The 20573-nt window shown below is 37.4% G+C and overlaps 1 protein-coding gene and 2 long non-coding RNA genes across 5 annotated transcripts in view; all 3 read right to left on the bottom strand.

The window, feature by feature from the left end:
- Positions 1-20573, bottom strand: part of cdk5rap1 (CDK5 regulatory subunit associated protein 1) — a 143996-nt gene that overhangs the window by 39639 nt on the left and 83784 nt on the right. For both annotated transcript variants that reach the window (XM_082156762.1, XM_082156761.1), the window contains exon 11: positions 2083-2232. In XM_082156762.1, the coding sequence (XP_082012888.1) occupies positions 2083-2232 (150 nt within the window). The remainder of the gene's footprint in view (positions 1-2082; positions 2233-20573) is intronic.
- LOC309488546 lies at positions 6167-18835 on the bottom strand. Of its 2 annotated transcripts, none has more exons than XR_014202166.1 (3): positions 18052-18835; positions 6799-7612; positions 6167-6714 (listed from the first exon to the last, which is right to left on the bottom strand). It is a non-coding gene; the product is annotated as an uncharacterized lncRNA (long non-coding RNA). The 2 variants fall into 2 exon arrangements; XR_014202167.1 differs by having other exon boundaries at positions 6167-6657; positions 6743-7612.
- On the bottom strand, positions 15344-15648 carry LOC309488576. Its single transcript, XR_014202199.1, has 2 exons — positions 15575-15648; positions 15344-15533 (listed from the first exon to the last, which is right to left on the bottom strand). It is a non-coding gene; the product is annotated as an uncharacterized lncRNA (long non-coding RNA).

Consider the following 20573-nt stretch of genomic DNA (forward strand, 5'->3'; position numbering starts at 1 on the left):
AGTTTTGAGTGCAGAAAAGAAGGGTTCAATTCTGTCTTTACTGTCCACTGACCAGGATGACTGTCAACTCATTGGAATGTCACTGAAGAACTGTAGGATGACATCGCGTGACCCACACAAAAAGTGTGAACTGTTTAGCGGGGTCCCAGGGCATCATCCAAATGCAAAGTTGGTTAATAACATAACTGCATGTATTTTATATTATTTAAAACCTTCTCAGTTTGACAGAATTTTACTTAAAGAATTTTACTTAAATTGTTCTTATAGTGAAAATATGAATTTCCTGTCATCTGCCAGGTTTTTCCTAATATCTGTCATTATTAGCAGAACACATTTTACACATGGGGAAACCCAATTGTTTAGTCAATAATTCAAGAAGGTACAGACTTTACAGTTTAATGAGACATGTAACTATGTATTGTTTCTTTTGCAACGACTCTATTATTTTTCCAGTCATAGACCAGCGCTCAAGCACTGACTAGAATCCAGCGCTGACAAGAATCAGCATTCACGTGCTCAAAAATGTGTTTCGTGCTGACAACAATCTGGTGGTGGCTAGAATCCAGTGCTGACTAGAATCACGCAGCGGAGGAATGGAAAGTTGACAAGCCATTAAAAAAGGATTGACTTAAGAACCACTTATATATTTTCAAATATTTTCAATAAATCATGTTCCCATTCACTCCGGCGACATATTTTTTTATTAAATTAAACCAAATTCTATTTATAAGGTAAAACTTTTATATTTTTAGTCATTAACTAATGCCAGTGCCTAATGCCAAAATGTTTTCTTTGTTCACCAAGTAATTTACTGGTCAGGCATTATTGTTAACTCGCAAGACTGTAAGGAGAAAATGACAATTTGATGGATAATTTAAATATATTCTGTAATCACATTTTGGTAATGTATTAATTCCGCCGTCACATCTGAGAGCGAAACGCTGCTTGGGTAGTTTCAAGATCGTTAAAAATAATTAATACAATAATAATTTAATTGTTCGTATGTGTTTATTCTTGTTAGAAGATTATATATATTATTTTTTTTACTGATTATGAACACAAATGAATAATGACAAACCAAATTAATTGTAATTGTATTAATTATACCATTGATGAAAACAAGCTGATACCAAGGTATTTTAGGCCTACAATTCTAACATAATTTTTCATGAAAAATCATGATTGTATTTTTTATTTCTTTTTTCAAAAGTAAGGTTAATGTAAGCAGCTTCTTGCAATGCTCTCCTAAATGCGTAATAAAACCTAAGTGCTAACATTACCGCTTTAATGACCGTATAGCCTACGGTCGTTTTTACTGTCCAATGACAGCCCATCTTATATCTATTTTGAGTGGCATGGGAGAGAGTTGGAAGTTCATTTGTTGCCCCTATGAGTTTATAATAGCATATTTTAACAACATTTTCAAATGGATAAAGAAAAAAAAAAACTGCCAAAATGTTTTTAAAGGTTGGCTTTATTAAACTATGTTTTAAACGTGAATGAACAGTCTCATATGTCTATTTATTTTTAATATAGGCCAACTATTTATTAATTTATTGTTCTATTTTATTAAACATTTTTACATTTAACACGAATAATCAAACATTTAACATAAAACAAGAATAGCACAACAATTTTAAATGTCTACTCATTTGTCCATTTTAAAATGATAAGGGATAGGGGGCGCTGGCCCAAAAAAGGTTGAGAACCACTGCCTTAACATACAATCTATTATAAACTCTATAACAAGTTTGTTAAATGTACCACAATAAATACAATAGAACATGATAAATATTGGAAAAACATTCATATGAATAGCAAATTCTGAAAAAAATTATAATTTTGTAGTGGTCTAATTTTTTTCCAGAGCTGTATAGTATGAATACTCCGATGACATACCAGAGCATACTTTCATAGTTTCTCATACTCATGTTGTTCCAAAACTGTATGACTTTCCACAATATTATATTTGTTAAAAGCATTTTAAATGTTTTTGTCCATACACTGAAACAATCCTCAAGCAACCCTACACGAGGTGGAGAAAATGAGGCAAAACATCATGAAGTATGATGTTATACTTACTCCCTCTACCAACACCAGCTGTGCACTGCCAATAAAAGCCATGTTGACTTTAGTTGCCTCTTCTCTAAAAACAGAGATGAGTTCCTCCAGACGACGCTGTTTCACTGGCACAGGAACATCATCTTGCAGCCGATGATACGCATGGGTTTTCTAAAAATAAGCAAGAAAAAAGCCATTGTCATTTTAATAAATGTTGTTTTATTTTTTTCAATATTAAAATACTTTTTTCGATCCCCGTTTTTAATAAATTATTCTGTAACTTTATGTTTGGTACCAATTTTTTTAACTAATGGATTTAATTGCAGGTTATACTTATTAGTAAATAAATGTATCTAATATGACCATCAGTGAACAGACTGATAAAACTCGACAAAACATCATAAACAGATTTAAATTGTTTTCAGTCATTGGAAAGAGTGACATATTTTCCATTAAAGCACTATGATGGGGATGGCCCATTTTCACTGTTGCACAGCGGTTTTCCACAGTGGTGTCCGCAGAATAATATAGGGTTCACAGACAATTGGAAAAGTTTTTGGGGCAGACCTGACCTGTTAAAAAGTGTTGTGGTATTCATCCCTCCTGGGATGGTGCCGCCCTTTTCTATAGTAATATGGCACATAGTCTTGGAGTTGACCTTGACCTGACCTAACTGGGGCCCAGGTCAGGAAGCAGACAGACTGGCTAGACAGACTGGCTAAACCTACCGTCTGCTAGCTGTCTCACATCACAGAAGTAAGAAATCCCAACACATAGAGACTCTTTCACCTAGATATCATCACATAGAGACTGTGTCTGTTCCCCGAATTAGTAAATACAAAAAAACGACCAAACCCATTAAGGGTACAAATGTAATTGATTTTCAACAAATAAAAAACAGATATAATACAGATGAACAACTGATAAAACTTGGTTTGCTAAATATTCGATCCCCTTCTTAAAAAGCACTTATTTGTTAATGATATGATTACAGATCATAACCTAGATGTGCTGTGTTTGACAGAAACCTGGCTAAAACCAGACGATCACATTACTTAAATTAGTCCACAACCCAAGATTATTGTTATAATCATGAGCCTCGTCTGAAAGGCAAAGGGGGAGGTGTTGCTGTGATTTATAGTAATATCTTCAGTATTACTGAGAAGTCTAGAAGAAATATAATTCTTTTGAAGTCTTGGTGCTTAATGTAAAACTATAGAATGTAAATGATAAATCCTGTTTGACATTTGTGCTGGCTAACTGTATACATGCCACCAGGGCATGAATAAATAATTCTGTATTATAAAATTTTAAGGCCAGACAAGTAGTTTGTTGAGGGTTGATTTGTAAAGAAGGACTACACGCCAGCGCACATATATATTCAAACGTGCATACCTATGGACTAAATACATGATGCACATGTCTGTGTTTGCGCAGAGGTTTGCACAAATGTTGCGTAGGTTTGCGCAGAGATAACTGATAATCGTTTGCACCTTGGAACCTATTTCCGGGATTGCGTTCTCAAGCCGCCAGGCACTGTTTTGTGCGGATGGGCGGCACTCCGGCTCCGCATTAAGGGTTTTCTGTTAGAACTGTGTCTTGTTAGCGGCCCCTAAGTTAATAACTAATGATCTTCGCAACGGAAGTGAATCAATCAATCAAAACTAACTTTAGCTGGACAATAATTTTATCCTAGAGCTGCTGTAAAGGCAAAACAATCTTTGTTACTGTAATTTCCTATTATCACTGTAAAGCTGCTTTGAAACAATTCATATTGTTAAAAGCACTATATAAATGAAGGTTACTTGACTTGACTTGACTAAACTCTATTGGAGTTAGGCAACACGTGTCAGGACCCACTCATTGTCGTTATCATACTTTAGGTATAATATTGTCACATGGAATCAATGTTGATGCATGACTCTGCAGAAGAGTGATGACATCTCAGATCATTATCTAGTCTCGTGTATACTTCATTTAGCCAAGGCTGCAAAGCCGACTCCCTGTTATAAATATGGTAGAACTATCACTTCTACCACTAAAGACTGCTTTATAAATAATCTTCCTGATCAGTTTAATCTCCTCAGCATCCCAGATACCTTAGAAGATGTTGCAACAGAAACTATTCACTCTTTAGACACAGTTGCTCCTGTGGTAGATTTTTTCTTATTTCGCACCTGACCTAAGTCTACCTGGGTCTCGTCTACAGTCGACGTTAGTTTCCTATAATATTTATACTCTATACTCCTCATCTATGCCGGCCGAGTCCTCTAACTCTATACTCTAGCGCGTCTCCTCATCGACGTCGGCTGAGTTCCCTAACTCTAACTTGCTGCGCAGCATTAACTAGACAGACTCCAGACAATGCCTTCAAATATGCTTTAAAGGGATACTTCACCTCTGGAAAGATGAATGTGTATTTAAAATGGGTCATTTATGTAGAAGAAATGTGAAATTATTTTTGAATTTGGAGCTTTCTGGGGATATTTTGGGGATATTTAATTTAATTTTATCAATCAATAAATTCTACTAGAAACAAACCTTGTTGTATTATTTTAATTTAATACTGTGAAGCTGCTTTGATACAATCTGTATTGTGAAAAGCGCTATACAAATATACTTGACTTGACTTTCTAGACTGAGAAAAGCCAGAATTAATTTTTGGCTTATGTGGATGAAAGACAACCACTCCCAGAATGCACTTGCTTCGCTGCCCTAGGAGGCCACTCCCAAGCCACGCCTACCAGTAAGAGAGCACAGGCTAGGCTACTAGTGAGTCTCCGTGACGACGAGTCTGCCCGGGATTTCGAGATCGCCCAAAATGTCCGGGATTCGGCTTTTGCGTTCTACACTCATTATGTTTACTGTGGCGATCAGGACGAGACTGAGGGCCGTGGGAGAACAGCACGAGGCCGGTGGCGTGATTACTGATGAGCGGCACCTGTGAGACGCACCGGTCTCGTATCTCTCACGGAGGAACGGGAATTTTCTTAGTAATGCTAAAACGCACATCAACCAATCACTTGTTTAGCGTTCATGTAAACACTACATTCAGATTCACCAATCGGAATGAATTCAGTTAGATTGAAACAAAAGGTATGCATGTAAACAATGAATGGCGACTGCAGAAAGCAAAAGCCGAATCCCGGACATTTTGGACGATCTCGATGGCCGGACATGTCCGGGAAAAAGAGGATGGAACCCCAACTACTCAGCTTTCTCCACAGAACAAGAACCTACTAGCTTAGCTTCCAAAAAAAGATGGCTGACACTATGGCTGTTTCTCAATTCCAAGAACGCAAAGAACAGACTTGCGTTCTCTTTGAGACTGGTCTTGCCAGGCGACCTTGAAAGAACAAACTCAGAAGGACGCGAGAACACAGAACGCATCTTTATGAGAATTGAGATGTGCTGCGATGCTGCTTAACTGACCATCTCGGCAAATACAACACAACATCACAAACATATGTCACAACCTTTTAAACATTTCTTTCATATTATTATAGACATTGTTTTCATAGTTTATATCTTTTTTATTTTGCCATATGTATTTATGAGTAGCCTATGTGTTACCTATGTTTTGTCAATGTTAAGATTCTTTTTAATATGCCAATAAAAATACTGCCGCTTTCTTAAGGTCTTTATCACTTTATTAAAATGAAGCAAAAGAGACCGCCAAATGTAAACTTTCACGAGCTGTCACGTATTTCGAGCTTGCAGCGGGAATCTCTTAAGTGAGAACGAGAAGTTTAAAGCTTACAGCCTTCCGTACGTCGACTGCCCGCAACGTCTTCTGGGATTTTTAGCGGTTCGATTCTCTCAAGTCTGCATTTGATGCATCCTCGATATCAAGGACACATCCGGGCACATCATGCGTCCTCTGTACTTGCGTTCTTGAGTATTGGAATTGAACTTCGACGGTTGATGATGCAACCGGTACGTGTGGTACGTGTTCTCGTACTACGTCATCATCAACCGTCGAAGTTCAATTCCAATACTCAAGAACGCAAGTACAGAGGACGCATGAAGTGCCCGGATGTGTCCTTGATATCGCCCGGATGTGTCCAAGATCACGGAAGAACGCATATTGAGAAACAGCCTTTGTGTACATTCTGTGAGTGAGATCCCACCCTCTATGGGCGGGTTGAAAACCTGCGGGACAGCCCCTACTACTGGCTGTAGTCTTTAGCCTCTGGCCAAAAAATCCTCCGATGACGCAAAATGACGATTTTTGCGTCATCGGAGGATTTTTCCAGCCAAAAAATACATAAATCTCTCGTCTCAGGGGGATATGAGGGTGGAAAGCACGGTAATTCGAAAATACTACAGGTTTTCTACTAATACAAAGCTTAATGCTAAATCCTGAAGTATCCCTTTAATCATGGCCGGAGGATCTCAGACAAATTTCAGAGAGAATTCCATCCGCAAAAGGAATACAACCGTTTTTATAGAATAGGAGCATGGCAAAAATGACATGATACATTACATAATTACCCTATAATTTGACTGGTTCTTCATAGGCAAACCCTTCTGTTACTAGGTAGAAGCAAACTCTGTTTTCTTGATTACTTCATTGTTAATCACAAGTTTTCAAACCTAGACATCTGTCTAGTTTCATTTCCCCTATTTGTTATTTATACACTCAATTGATTACTTCATTGTTAATCACAAGTTTTCAAACCTAGACATCTGTCTAGTTTAATTTCCCCTATTTGTTATTTATACACTCAAAGTCACAAGTTTTAGACCAAAAGGTTTGGAAACATTTAAGATTCAAAAGCATATGAATGTTGTTCCTGCAAGAAAAATAAATGTTAGTTATGATTAATTAAAAAATCCATCACACTCCTTTGTGCTTAAAGATTTCCTCCCTGAGGAAAAATTCCATTCATTTGTTGCTATAGGAGAGAAAGAATTATCTAAATTCATTAAATCATCTAAATCAACAACATGCATGTTAGAGCCTATACAACTAAGCTACTGAAAGAGATGCTTCCAGAGGTCATAGATCCTCTTCTTAAAATCATTAATTCATTTTTTTCATTAGGATATGTACTGAAAACTTTTAATATGGCTATAATTAAACCTCTTATTAAAAAAAACGCAACTTGATTATATAGAATTAGTCGATTAAAGGCTGATCTTAAATCTACCCTTTCTGTCAAAAATACTAGAAAAGTATCCTCACAACTATGTTCCTTTTTAGAAAGAAATGGTATTTGCAAGGATTTCCAGTCAGGATTTAGACCCTATCATAGTACTAAGACTGTTCTCATTAGAGTTACAAATGATTTCCTCTTATCATCCTATCATGGTTGTATCTCTCTATTAGTGTTACTGGATCTTAGTGCTGCATTTGATACAATCGACCACACCATTCTTTTGAATAGACTCAAAAATTACGTTGGCATTAGTGGAATTGCATTAGCATGGTTTAAATCATACTTATCTGACCGTTATCAGATTTTAGTAGTAAATGAAGAGGTATCATATCGATCACGTTCAGTATGGAGTACCACAAGGCTCAGTACTAGGACTGTTGCTTTTCATCCTGTACATCCGGGCTATTCAATTGGCGGCCCGCGGGCCAAATGCGGCCCGCCAATCATCTCCATCCGGCCCGACGGCACCAACCTCCTTCCTCGTCTTTTTCTGGTCGGTGTGGCTAATTTAGTTTGATACCCGCTCCGATTGACCTGAGAAACGTATTACGTGCGAATATTTCAGCTGTTATTATATGTGTCCCGAATTTATATCGACTGAACCAGCGATACCAATCATTCGTGAATGAATCATTCTTTTGGTTCAATTCTTTCTAAACGCGCTTGCATAACTGTGCGTTCACACCGCCGCCGGCGAGAGCGTCAAAGTGGCCGGTCAGTAACGGTCTAAAACTATTCGGATTCATTCGGACTAGGGGTGTGCGATATGACAATTTTTGATCGTGGACGATTAAAATGTCTCCACGATCTGCTTTGGAAGAAATATCGTAGAATCGTGCATTATCTGTTCTGGCGCCTCTGTCCCAACCCATGGTCCCAACATACTGAACAACGCGACATATTCACATAAAATGTTAAAGCAGACTTCCGGTTATGGCGTCGAGCTGAACGGCAGCACTTCTCCCCGCTCCGTCGCTGAACTTCAGATTATTGCTGCAAAACCGCCCAACTCCTATTCTAAAATTACTTAAAGTCAACCTAATGTCATTATAAACATGCCCAGAGGAGTATCAAAGAACAAGCATAAGAAAACGCTCAACTCTCTGGACTTTCAAGCTGGCGAGGACAGTGTCTCAGAACCCGAACACTGTGAAGGAGACGCCATGTCGGTGGACACGGACAGCGCGCAGGTGAACGACAGCAACGACGTAACCAGCGCTGATATTATGCAAGCCATTAAATCCCTCAAACATGACTTTCATGCAGAAATTAGTGGTGTGTTAACGGCTATTAAGGATGTTCAGGCGAACATACTCGAGTGCAACGGGCGCATCACACAGGCTGAAGAACGGGTTTCCTCGGCGGAGGATTCAATTAGCGGCCTGCAAACAAAAGTCAGTGCGTTGGAAGTAAAGGTGAAGTTTTTGGAAACGAAGGCAGATGATCTGGAAAACAGAAGCCGTCGCAATAATATGAGAATTGTGGGCATACCAGAGAAAGAGGAGGGGACGGATTCTTGCGCCTTTATGGAAAAATGGTTTACCGAAAATCTAAGTGTGCAGCCGCCGGTGATATTGGAGAGAGCTCACCGCATTACCGGATCGACGCGCGCCCCCGCCTCCTCCCCGCGAACCTTCATTGTGAAGTTTCTAAACTATCGAGACAAGGAGCGAGTATGGAGAGCATCAAGAGCAAAAGGCCAGTTGATCTACAAGAATAACAGCATCAGGTTCCACCCGGATCTATCGGCTGAAGTATATAAACAACAGCGAGACTTCTATGAAGTACGGCAGAAGCTGAGGGAGAAGGGAGTTGACAAACACAGGATGCTTTTTCCAGCCAAGTTGCTTGTGACCCACGGAGGACGCACACACACTTTCAACACGCCTGCTGCAGTCTATCAGTTCATTGCTGCTCTGGGAGGGGAAGCATGATGAAGCTACGGTGTCATCTCTTTCATGACCTTTTATTTTATTTATTTATTTTTGCTGCTCGCTTCCCTCCCTGCTCTTTCTCGGAGACGGGGTAATAATAACTTGTTGCGCGACTTTATTAGGGAGGTAAGCTACTAAGTTCTTGCTTGGTTAATGAGAGTCCTTTTTATTTTATTTACTCTATTATTTTTATTTTTTTTATTTTTTTACTTCTACTTGCTGTTTTCATAGGCATTTTTCATTGATTTTCATATCTGCTTAAGAACTCTATAAGCTAATATTTCTACAATTACACCCCAGACGATATCTGGGAAGTACATTGTGAATTGTGAAATAACAGAACAGCAGGGAAGAAAAAAAAAAAAAAAAAAGAAATCTAGCAACCATGGTTTCTATCTTGTTGGATGACTTTATGGGTATAAAGGCAATGATACTAAAGGTTCTCTTTAGTGGCGGAAAAAGGATCTTTTTTTATTTTTTATTTTATTATTATTTTTTATTTATTTTTTTCGATTTATTTTGTATTTAAAAATTCTGCCGATAAGAGTGGGAGACATAAACGCAGGACATCTGTGATGGTTGGAGTGGACACAGATCTACTGCGGGACTGCAATAATGATCTTGCAGTCAAGGCCCAGACTCCTTTATGGAGGCTCTGGATAATCCTTTACTTCCTTGCAAGACTCTTTTTTTCACGGTTGACTCAGGTGCTTTATATTGTTTTGTTAATGTTACTGCAAGGAAGACTCATATGTTTATGGGTGAACAAATTGGAAGTCTGGATGCAGAATGTTGTCATGTATATAGTTACAGTGTTCGTGTTAATATTTTATTTTACAACATGGGATATGTATAACAATGAGCCTCAAGATCATAAAGAACTGCAATGTGTGATAAATGGTCCGCATACGTAAGCGTTAATGGATAGCATAAGAGTAATTAGCTATAATGTTAAGGGCTTACATAACCCCATAAAAAGGAAAAAAATTCTCAATGAGCTTAAACATCTTAAATGTACCATAGCTTTTATACAGGAAAGCCACCTATCAGATTCTAAACATATGAAACTTAAAAGGTCATGGGCCAGCCAAGTGTATTTTTCATCTCATGGTTCAGGCAGAAGGCGTGGAGTGGCAATATTGTTGCACAGTTCGTTGCAGTTTTGTTTACATTCAGAAATTACGGATAAAGAAGGGAGATTTATTTTGGTGAATGGGTCCATTTGTGGTGTGAATGTCTCTATGCTGAATATCTATGCTCCAAATGAAAGCAATCCTCATTTTTTTAAGAAAATTAGTGAAATGATTATAGAAAAAGCTAAAGGAATCATTTTGATTGGAGGTGATTTTAATTGCATTTTGTCAAATAGGATGGATAAAAATCCACCATCATTTGCCATGCCTTCAGGGACCAGTAGGATTCTAAAGCAAATGATGGAGGACCTGGGCCTGATCGATGCATGGAGACATATACACCCAAGAGATCGGGATTACACGTTCTATTCAAACCCACACTCCTCATATTCCAGGATTGATTATTTCTTTGTCGCTAAAAATGAATCTTACAGAGTCCTAGATTGTAAAATACATAACATAACCTTAAGTGACCATGCCCCAGTTAGTTTGATTTGGGATCTGGGTAGGTGTTATAATCCAAGCTTATGGCGCCTAATGTCTCACTTCTAAACGATAACGCATTTAAAGATCATATAAAGGCGGAATTGGACCAATACCTTCACTTTAATGACACGAGTGAGACGTCACCAGGGATCTTGTGGGAGGCGGCCAAGGCAGTTTTGAGGGGAAGGATAATTTAATTTGCATCAGCTAAGGCGAGACTTAGAGAAGCCAAACGTAAAGAACTTGAAGAACAAATTAAACAGTTAGAACAGAGACATAAAAGTAAATTATCTACAAGCGATCTAACTCAGCTAAATGAAGCCAGGAGGGCCTTGGGAGACTTGCTCACAGATAATACTGAGAGAAATTTAAGATTCCTAAAACAGCGCTATTATGAGCACGGGAGTAGAGCAAGTAAATTATTAGCATTCCAACTCAAAAAACAGATGAGCCTAACAGTTGTACAGAAAATTAAAAATAACGACCCGGATAAGCCCTTTCTGTATAAGCCAGATGAGATATCGGGAGCTTTTGCCACTTTCTATAAGAAACTGTACTCAAATATGGACACATGTACAGAATTTGGAAAAATTGATGCCTACTTAGAAAGCATAAACCTGCCAAAGCTATCAGAAGAAGATTCACAAGCCATAGATCGACCTATTACAAGAGAAGAAATTGTGGAAACAATTAAAGGGTTAAAAAACGGCAAAAGTCCGGGCTCGGATGGATACTGTAACGAATTTTATAAAGCCTTTGTAGACGACATAAGCCCTATTTTAGAGAAAGCTTATGCTTATGCATTTGAAAAGGGGGAATTCCCACCAAATTGGAAAGAGACAATAATTTCGGTTATTCATAAGGAGGGAAAGGACCCTACAGAGTGCAGTTCATATAGACCCATAGCGCTTCAAAATTCGGACTGCAAAATATTGACCTCCATACTGACAAAAAGACTTAAAACAGTTATTACAACTCTAGTACACCCAGACCAGACAGGCTTTATTACTGGTCGCCAGCTGTCTGATAATATTCGTCGGCTACTGAATGTTATGTCTTATGCCAAGTCTAAACCAGTGCCATGTATGGCACTGGCTTTGGACGCGGAAAAAGCGTTCGACCGTGTCTCCTGGCCTTTCCTTTTTAGTGTTTTGAGGAAATACGGTCTAGGTCCTGGCTTTGTTAAATGGGTCCAATTGTTATGTTCATCTCCAAAAGCGTCAGTAAAAGTAAATGGGTGTTTCTCACAAAAATTTCTGTTGGGGAGGGGTTGCAGACAGGGGGACCCTCTTTCACCTCTTCTTTTTGCCCTTAGTATAGAACCCCTTGCACAGCTAATACGAGATAGCACAGATATTAGTGGTATTGAAGTGAGTGGAGAGGAACACAGGTTGTCGCTATACGCAGACGATGTAATTGTGTATATCTCAGATCCCACAAAGTCTGTCCCTAATTTAATGAAATGTATTGAGACCTTTGGATTTTACTCAGGTTACAAAATAAATGTGACTAAGACAGAAGCACTCCCCATGAACAATTTAATTTCCCCACAGATGAAATCTGCTTTCTCATTTAGATGGCCCAGGGAGGGAATTAGATATTTGGGAATAAATATACCCCCTGATCTTAGTTTATATCAAAATAACTATATTAAATTAATAGATAAAATTAAACAAGATTTGAACCGCTGGAATACACTTCCCCTTACTTTAATAGGCAGGGTGGAAGCTGTTAGGATGAATGTTCTCCCAAGGCTCCTCTTTCTTTTTCAAACTCTAACAATTTCTCCGCCTAAATCTACTTTTAGTCTGTTAGATTGTCTCACCTCAAGATTTATATGGCAGGGTAGGAGACCCAGAGTTAGATATAAAGTCTTACAACTGACAAAAACTAAAGGGGGTCTAGGCGTACCCAACTTGAAGCATTATTGGTTAGCGTCACAATTACGTGCAATGATAGTGTGGTTATCAGATGACACAAGTACAAGATGGCTCAATATAGAAAAAAGTTACAGTCCTGATATGCCCTTGTCAGTGATCCCCTTTAATAGGGTTAAATCCACCAGAGAACTTTTGGGAGAATGGTCGAACACAACATATGTAGCCTGGAAGGAAATACAACAAATATTTAAGCTAACAGGTGATTTCTCTGTTTTGAGTTCAATTACTTATACTAGAGATTTTCTTCCATTGAGACTGGATACAGGATTTAAAAACTGGAAACTTTTGAACCTTCATTATGTACACCAATTATTTAGTAATAACAACTTCAAATCATTTGAACAACTGAGAACAGAATTTAAACTACCAAGAACAGATTTTTTCAGATACCTACAATTAAGGAGTTTTATACTGAAACACCCAAACTGCATAGAGCCCTCCCTATTAGAACAGTATTTATTAAAAATTCAGGGTGGAGAACATATGAGGAAACCAATAACCAATGTTTATAAAATCATTGTTTCAATGACAAGAGATAATTCATTCTATGTGAAAGACAAGTGGACTAGGGAGCTACGGCTCGAAATAAGTGAAGAAGTTTGGTTGGAGATATGTACTCAGGCTCATAAAGTCACGAACGCCAATTTGTGGAAGGAATTTCAATGGAAAATTAATAACAGATTTTTCAGAACACCACAAGTTGTGGCTAAAATGAATCCGGATCAATCAAGTCAGTGTTGGAGGGGGTGTGGAGAGACAATGGCTACTCACTCACATATTTTTGGGCAATGCCCTTTGTTGGATAACTTTTGGAAATCCATTTTTACATATATTAATAAAGTATTGAATGTTGAGCTGATAAGAGACCCTCTGATAGCAATTCTAGGGATTAAACCAGCTGTGATATGCAGTAGGAAAAAGATGTATTTATTACAGATATTACTGATAGCAGCAAAGAAAGCAATTACAATAAAGTGGCTTAAAAACTAGTCACCAAACCAAGCTGAATGGCTAACAATTTTGAGAAATATTTACACTATGGAAAAAATTACATATTCGTTGAGATTACAGAGGGAACTTTTTATTGAAAGATGGGCACCATTAATGACAGTGATGGAGGATCAGTAGAAATAACTGGTTATATTTGCCAGGGGAACTTGTATGCAACCCATGTTTTGTTTTAAGTTGATGTTTGTTCTGTTCAAATTGTTTACTTTAAACGTTGTTAATTATTTTTTATTTCTTCATATCCTTGTAACTTTGGACATATTTTTCTTTGGAATTGATCATACACGTAAGGATGTGTGAATGTTATGACCCCCTGTAAAGGGTATTGTTTCTGTGTGGAAGTAATTGTTGTAAATGGGGATCTGAAGAACATTCAAAATAAAAAAGAAGTAACAAAAAAAAATGTTAAAGCAGCGGAACTGGACACTGCAGTTCACAAAATTTGCATGTGATTTAATGCCTTGTCGGTTAAACATTTAATTTGCGTGCTAACGTGCGTTTCTCAGCGCTTACATGTGAAGCTAGGGTTGCCAACCGTTCCGTATAATACTGATACGGAACGCACTTTGTTCCGTATTTTTGAGAATCAATTCAGTGAAAATCCATGACAGACACATACTGTAGCTTCTAATATATGTCAGACTATGAACGAAGACATTAGTAGGCTATGATAAGAAAAAAACCGACGGTGCGGTAGATACTAATTTCTAATTTAACATCTTGGAACATCATCAGAGAATGCCCTTTTAATTGGTCGTTTCAGTCATTGTGAGTCACGTATCGTAGCAACGATGACGACAAGTGACAACAGCGGGAAATGTAAAAATGACTACCTCCGAGCGCCTCCGAGCAGCTATGAGGCGCCGGACTGGACAAAAGAGAAGCGAACTGCGCGAGCGAGCGACAATGCTCGAGAGAGACCGAAAGTGCGCGAGAGAGACCGAGTGTGTCTGCGCGCGCGAGCGAAAGTATTTTAAATACTCTAAATACACTCCCTCAAAATATTTTGTTACAAACTACATTTTATTTTTTCCACAACTGCAAAATACAAATTACAAAATACACTAAAGTAATTAAATACGTATTTAAAATACATTTAATTGAAATACTGCCCATGTCTGATAAAGCAAATGTATTTAATTACGCTAAATAGAAAGTTTAACGAATATTTTATTAAAAAATACAATTCAAACTTAACTGATCATAATCATAGTGTTTATGTACACTGGTGTATTTTGTGTGCATGTGTGTATGCTTGTCAAATAATGTCAAACATTTTGTTAAAGATGATAACATCTCAGAAAAAGAAAGAAAAAAACACTTTATTTCCTGTAGCTACATATCAGACCAATTAGATGTTTTGCTGCATTCTTATCAAAGGGAGTCTTTGCAGATATACCATCTAGATGCCATTATCCTCTCCACAGCTCTCGTGGTACTGATCTCGATCTCGGTGAATAACATCCAGTCATTGTTATTTGACGCTTAAGAAACGTAAAACCTGGTTGTGGTACAGTGTTCATTAACTATATAGGTTATGAAATCTTACTATTACTGCCTGAATTCAATCTTATTAAATCGTATATGAAAGTTTTTGCTCGAATAATTTATATTTATTAAATAGTTCAAAGCAAGACGTGTGTAGTAGGCAGCCTACTGATTATTGCTGTCCATTAATCTAACGTCCATGCCTCTTATATAATAATTATATATTACTTTGTACCAATTAGCCTACTAAACTAATGCTCGGACACACTCGGTCTCTCTCGCGCGCAGACACTACTCGGTCTCTCTCGCGCGCAGACACTACTCGGTCTCTCTCGCGCACTTTCGCTCGCGCGCGCAGACACACTCGGTCTCTCTCGCGCACTTTCGGTCTCTCTCGAGCATTGTCGCTCGCTCGCGCAGTTCGCTTCTCTTTTGTCCAGTCCGGCGCCTCATAAGCAGCCGGCGAAAAAGAAAAGAGCACAAACATATAGAATTGAATGGGAAAATGACTGCCCGTGGCTGGAATGCTTGAGGGACAATGAATACAAGGCCGATTGTCCGGGCACAGAGGGAGCAATGTCAAGGTTCCTTGTCCGTCAGACGTCTCCAGAGGCTGATATGGTAGGCTATGTAACGTTAATCATGTGGATTTTTTAAACTCAAATATAGTGAAGAGATAGTACAGGTTTAGCCTGACATTGTAAAGAAATAAAAAAAGTACACATGGAAAAAATAGCTGCACAATGTGCTTAGTCTGGAGGTTTATTTATTTCTGTGAGATTTTCCATGTGCATACATACAGGTGTTGTATTGCTTGAATGCAGTATTTGAGTGCAATATTTTAGATTTCCTTTATTAGCTGTTTTTAATGTATTATTGTTTTGCACTGGAAAGAAAGTTAACTATAATGGAAGTATAATTATATAAATATATTTGCACTACACTTCCTTAAAATGTTGTCTAATTAAATTAAAAATATAATTTTTTGCACTGGAAAGAACATTCTAGAAGTCTAATTCTATTGAATAAGTTCGCACAAGGCTACAGAAAACTGTTGTGTTTATTTTTCTTCAAATGCAGTCTAAGCCGATGAGTTTTGAATGTTAGGCTATATGTTGTATTTGTTTAAGTAAAAAATAAAACGTATTATAAACTAAACAAATCCATGGTTCATTGTTGGCAAAATGATCATGATAGCCTTTATAGCCTAAATTTTCTTCCATGGGGGCATGTCTCACAAAATTGTGAGAAAATCTGCTTGTCAAATGCGTGTATAATAGACGCGGCGCGCGCAGCTCTTAAAGAGACAGTAGTAATAAACACACTGCCGCTGGTCCTTAAAGGGATAGTTCACCCCCCCCCAAAAAAAAAAAACTCATCATCTACGCTCTTAAATGCTGTTCCAAACCTGTATTAATTTCCTTCTAATATTTTCTAATATTTTTCTAATATTAGTATTTTGAAGAATGTGGCTATCCAAACAGTAGCTGGTCCCCATTGACTTCCATAGGAGAAAAAATATACTATGGAAGTCACTGGGGTACATCAACTCTGTTTGGATACCAACATTCTTCCAAATAACTTTTATTTTCAACAGAAGAAAGAAACTTATTCGAGTTTAAAACAACTTGCGAGAGTAAATTATGACAATTTTAAATTTTAGGAGAACTAAAACGATAATAAAACAACAAAATGCAAAGAGATAATCACTCACTGCTCTTAACTGATAACTTTAATATAGCTTTAATAAGTATCAATGTATAATTTATACAGTGAAGTCTGTTTTGTTTTATTTTCATATTTGTTCATTTAATTACTTTCTTCAATGCTACTGTTAAATACACATGCTGTAGCTGAAAACATAAAGCACTGTTTATTTAATTTGTATATTAAGTTGTGTATGTGTAATGTGTATCTTTGATCTTAATATTTAATAACAAAGAAAATAATGACAAATATTTTTATCTTCGCCCCTGTCTGCCATTTTTTTTATATATATATATTGTTACCTAAGGCTTTGTTTTTAAAATATGGACATTAGTTTGGCTGTAATGCTCAGTCACAAAATAGTAAAACCAACATAAAAAAGAATCGTGATAAAATCGTGAATCGTGATTTTCCTGAAAAAAATCGTGATATGATATTTTTGCCATATCGCCCACCCCTAATTCGGACCGAATTTAAATCCCCTTATAACCCTTACAAACATTTACCATGAATGTACTGTAGTAATTTACCATGGGTTGGGCAGAAATGTGCAATATTTATATTGAATACTATGTAGTAATAAATAAATAGTAAATATATATAATATTTACTATAATATTAACAGTATAGTAAATAATAGTGATTTATATTGCATTAGATTTATTAGGTGGGTAGAGAAATATATAATTATGTTTGTTATTAAATTGTCAGTTTCTTTGTAAAGGTGCATAGTTTTTAACTTGTGTTTAGGCATTTTTTTTATACAGTGGGAGTGAGTAGCCTGTGGTTATCAAGTCTCACTGTCAGAATATTTTCATTTAAGCATAACAATTATAAATAAATAATTATTTCTCACCAACAGCTACGAGTTTGTATTATTAATTTATTTGTTCCAAGGAAAATAGTTGTACACAGCTGTAGATTATCAAGTTTTTATTTATTATGGTTTTATATATCTGCATACTGTTGGGTACCACATTTCCAAGTAAATACCATACTTTTTTAAGGTTACTTTAACTTATTTATTGAAACTGTTATGTTTCAATAAATAAGCTAAACCCCCAAACCAACCCACCGGCCCACCTCAACTTTTCGATTTGATAATGCGGCCCTCGACTGAAGCTAATTGAACATGTACATGCTACCCTTGGGAGATATCATTAGGAAGCATGGCATTAGTTTTCACTTTTATGCTGCTGATACTCAGCTCTATATTTCTTCACACCCCGACGAAACCTACCAATTCGTAAAATTAACGGAATGCATAGTTGATATAGAAAATTGGATGACTAGTAATTTCCTACAACTTAATTCAGAAAAAAACTAATTATTAACTAGTTACTATTATTAACAAACCCTTCTTCATACCAATGTGATGACTCTTCAACCAGATGGATAAATATTCTGAATGTTCCGATCCAATCTGATTTCTGACCTGTAATGCTGCCTGAATCATAATCATACACTGTTCATTCACCTTTGTTTTGTTTAGTTGGGGACACTTAATATTCAACAATATTATCAGGGCTCCAGACTAACTGTTTTTACTAGGAGCACTGTAGCCCCAAACTGAAAATATTTAGCAGCACAGACAGAAAATGTAGGGGCACACCTTAAATCAACCTGCAACTCAATTATTCACATGTTCCCCCATTTTGACTGTGTTACTGACAAATGCCTTGGTAATAAATAGACTTAAAGGGATAGTTCACTTTGAAATTAAATTTTGGTATGTTTTAGCTTACCTCAAGGGCATCCAAGATGTAGGTGTCTTTTTTTCCGCAGTAGTTTCAATTTTGATATTTTTAGGTCAAACCGTTCTTGTCTGTCAGTCATATAATGCAGGTCTATGGTCATTATCTCAAAGTGCATGCACAGAGTCCAAATTAAAACAATTCCCCATCGTCCAAATTAAACAATTCCCCATCGTAAGTATACATTGATGGCTTGATGGATTAAATGTATACATTTAATTTTCATAGGGGGGCACACTTTTTTTTATTGATCTGAGACAGACCAAAACAACAACCCATATTAGGCTATAACTAAAATAGACCACAATATTCTTGTTTTGTTCAATTATTCAAATAAAATACTTCACCGTAGGATCTCAACGTCTCTTTTTATTTTCTCTTAACATTTCCACATTTAGCTAGTAGCCTATATTTTTTGTTAATCTGCATTGTTCGTCACATACACAACACAGTGCCATCTAGTGGCTTTCTTGAGTAACAGGCACAATCAACGTAACGTATATCATTACAAGTCCAACCTAAAACTACACCAAAACCAATTTGATTTATGACTCTACACTTCATAAACATGAGTCACAAAAGCTCCTGGTTTCCACCAACAACACAACAATAATAAAAGCAATGCATACCATACTGCAATAAAAATTTAGCAATGTAGCAGGCAAGCAGTGTATTCACAATTGATTAAATTGTTGAAGGCGGCGGGTCTCCGAGTGAAATCTCCGAAGAACTTTATCTTTCCATTCATGTTGACACTTGCGTGTGAGATCCTTCTCAAATGCCAGCTGAATAAGCGTGTGTGGCGCATAGAACGTCTGTGGTCGGTGAATACATTCCTCAAAACTGAAAATGAATTTTCACACATTGCGGTTGAAGCACCAAGCGTCAATCCGATCTTCAAAGCTGTCAGTACACTTGGCATTGCTTCTAATGTTTTGTGGTACTTTGAAAGGAGCATTGAATTGTGTTGTCAATTTCGCGTTTCCTTCTTTGTTTATTTGTGTAGAAATAAACTGTTTAGCAACAATACATTCTGTCTCAACGATGGTTGACTTTGTTAATGACATGATGTGCTGAAGTAACTTCGGATTCAAAAATGTATCGCTCTCTGGGTTCAAAGCAATCAGCGATGTCATACAAAAAAGTATGTCAAGTGCACTGTAATAAAGCCTTCGTAGCTCTGGTTTGTCATTGTCCTTTTGTCCTGTTGTTTCTTCAACGAAATACTGGTGTAAATTCTTATTTACTGTGCGCTGCCGTTTTGAAGGTGCGGAAGTAACATCCAAATCGGTGACCGCATCCCACAGCTCTGTGAACTTGGCCTCACAGCGGAGTTCACTCACACTTAGTGGCACTCGCGACCAGTTCCAACCCAGTCAACAGGTCCATGTCCTCACTTTGCAAAAGCTTGTTAGGGCCATCCAGCAACATCAACACTGTCTTTACAAAGTGTGCGATGAACATAAACGCAGGCTGAGAAATTTCCCTCAAAAGCCCAATGGCCTCCATCCTCACCTCAGCACCATATGTGCGCTCTGCGTCGATCTCCGAAAGCAAAGAAATGATCTCCTTGTAAGACTTAATGATCGCAGATACTGTTGATAAATGTCCTGTCCATCTCTGCTCAAGAAGTCGCTTTAATCGCTCACCTTTGTACTGCGCCGAAACAGTAGTCTTCCAAAAGAATCTGTACAGGGTGCAACATACATCAAAAAAATCGGTGACTGCTTTCTCTGCTGTCAAAGTGTTCACAACCACAGGTGCAGCTGATGGTTCATGCAATGAACATATGGGATGTGTCCCCGTGTCCCATCCACTTTAATAGTATACCACGAATCGCCCACCTCTTGGACAATGGCATCAGTCACGACGTTACTCATAATGGCGATCAGTTCATTTT

Source organism: Leuciscus leuciscus (genome assembly GCF_965113295.1).
Source record: "Leuciscus leuciscus genome assembly, chromosome: 23".
Lineage (NCBI taxonomy): Eukaryota > Metazoa > Chordata > Actinopteri > Cypriniformes > Leuciscidae > Leuciscus > Leuciscus leuciscus.